Here is a 939-nt window from a genome sequence, read left to right on the forward strand (position 1 = left end):
GGAGAATGCAAAATGTGAGTGAAACGTGAAAGATTCAGTGAAGTGAAGATGCGGAATGTGAAGAAAACGCGGAAAATTTAGTGAAGTGAAGGTGTGGAATGTGAGGGAAACGTGAAAGATTTAATTATCATTTTTTTATTATTATTTTTTTTATAGATTTTATTATCATAATATACTTTAGTTCTGGATTTAACTTATATAATTAAATTTTCTTCATGTTGTTCTTTGTTCGTTATAAGTTAAAACCACCGTGTGGTCATGCGGCTTTTCATCGTACGCACAGAAAGACAACTCAACAAACATGTCGAAATTCAAAACAAACTTCATTGAATCTTCTTCCAAATCACGTAATACAACTGATCATATGCTGAAAGTGCCCAAAACAGCATGCTGAGTACATCCATGCAAGAACTGTAGTATCACATATCATATCACTTTCGTTCTGATGTTGTGCAAAAAGGTAGCAAGCATCTGTCTATCCTTCGATGCTAGCTCGTGATCAAGCTAACCTTCTAAGTCACGCTTCGGGGTAAGAGTCCTTTCGCGTATACTTAGAGGTACAACCATCTCACAACTAGTACGGGCGTAATTCCTCCAACTCTAAATCTGGCTGAAACCCGTGTGGCACCTTGTTATCGTCCATCCTTCTTAGAGTAACAGAAACCCTGCGATGCGGCACTCCTGGAATGCAATGCTTCGCCAAGTCTGCTCCATTTCCTTTCAAAATCAGAACTGAACCCACTGGCAGCGGAATCTCGACCGATCCTCTGAACTCTCCAGGTCCCAGAATGTCAATTTCTCTTCCAAATAGAATGTTGCTCTTGCTCAAGAAGGACACCGTACAGAAAGGCCTGACAAAGTCGTGGTGATCTATGTGGGGCGGAATGCAGTCTCCCTCCTCATAGATGTTAATAATACAGCTATTCGGGATACAATCTG

At 40.5% G+C, this 939-nt stretch overlaps 1 protein-coding gene across 1 annotated transcript; it reads right to left on the reverse strand.

Moving 5' to 3' along the window:
* Nucleotides 1–574: 574 nt before the first annotated feature.
* Nucleotides 575–936, reverse strand: LOC110038089 (RNA demethylase ALKBH5-like; the record flags this gene model as incomplete). Its single annotated transcript, XM_020742854.1, has 1 exon — nucleotides 575–936. A coding segment is annotated over one exon (362 nt), but the record flags the coding sequence as incomplete, so codon positions are not given.
* Between the last annotated feature and the right edge of the window lie 3 nt (nucleotides 937–939).

This window comes from Phalaenopsis equestris, unplaced genomic scaffold (genome assembly GCF_001263595.1).
Source record: "Phalaenopsis equestris unplaced genomic scaffold, ASM126359v1 Scaffold230599, whole genome shotgun sequence".
Classification (NCBI taxonomy): Eukaryota; Viridiplantae; Streptophyta; class Magnoliopsida; order Asparagales; family Orchidaceae; genus Phalaenopsis; species Phalaenopsis equestris.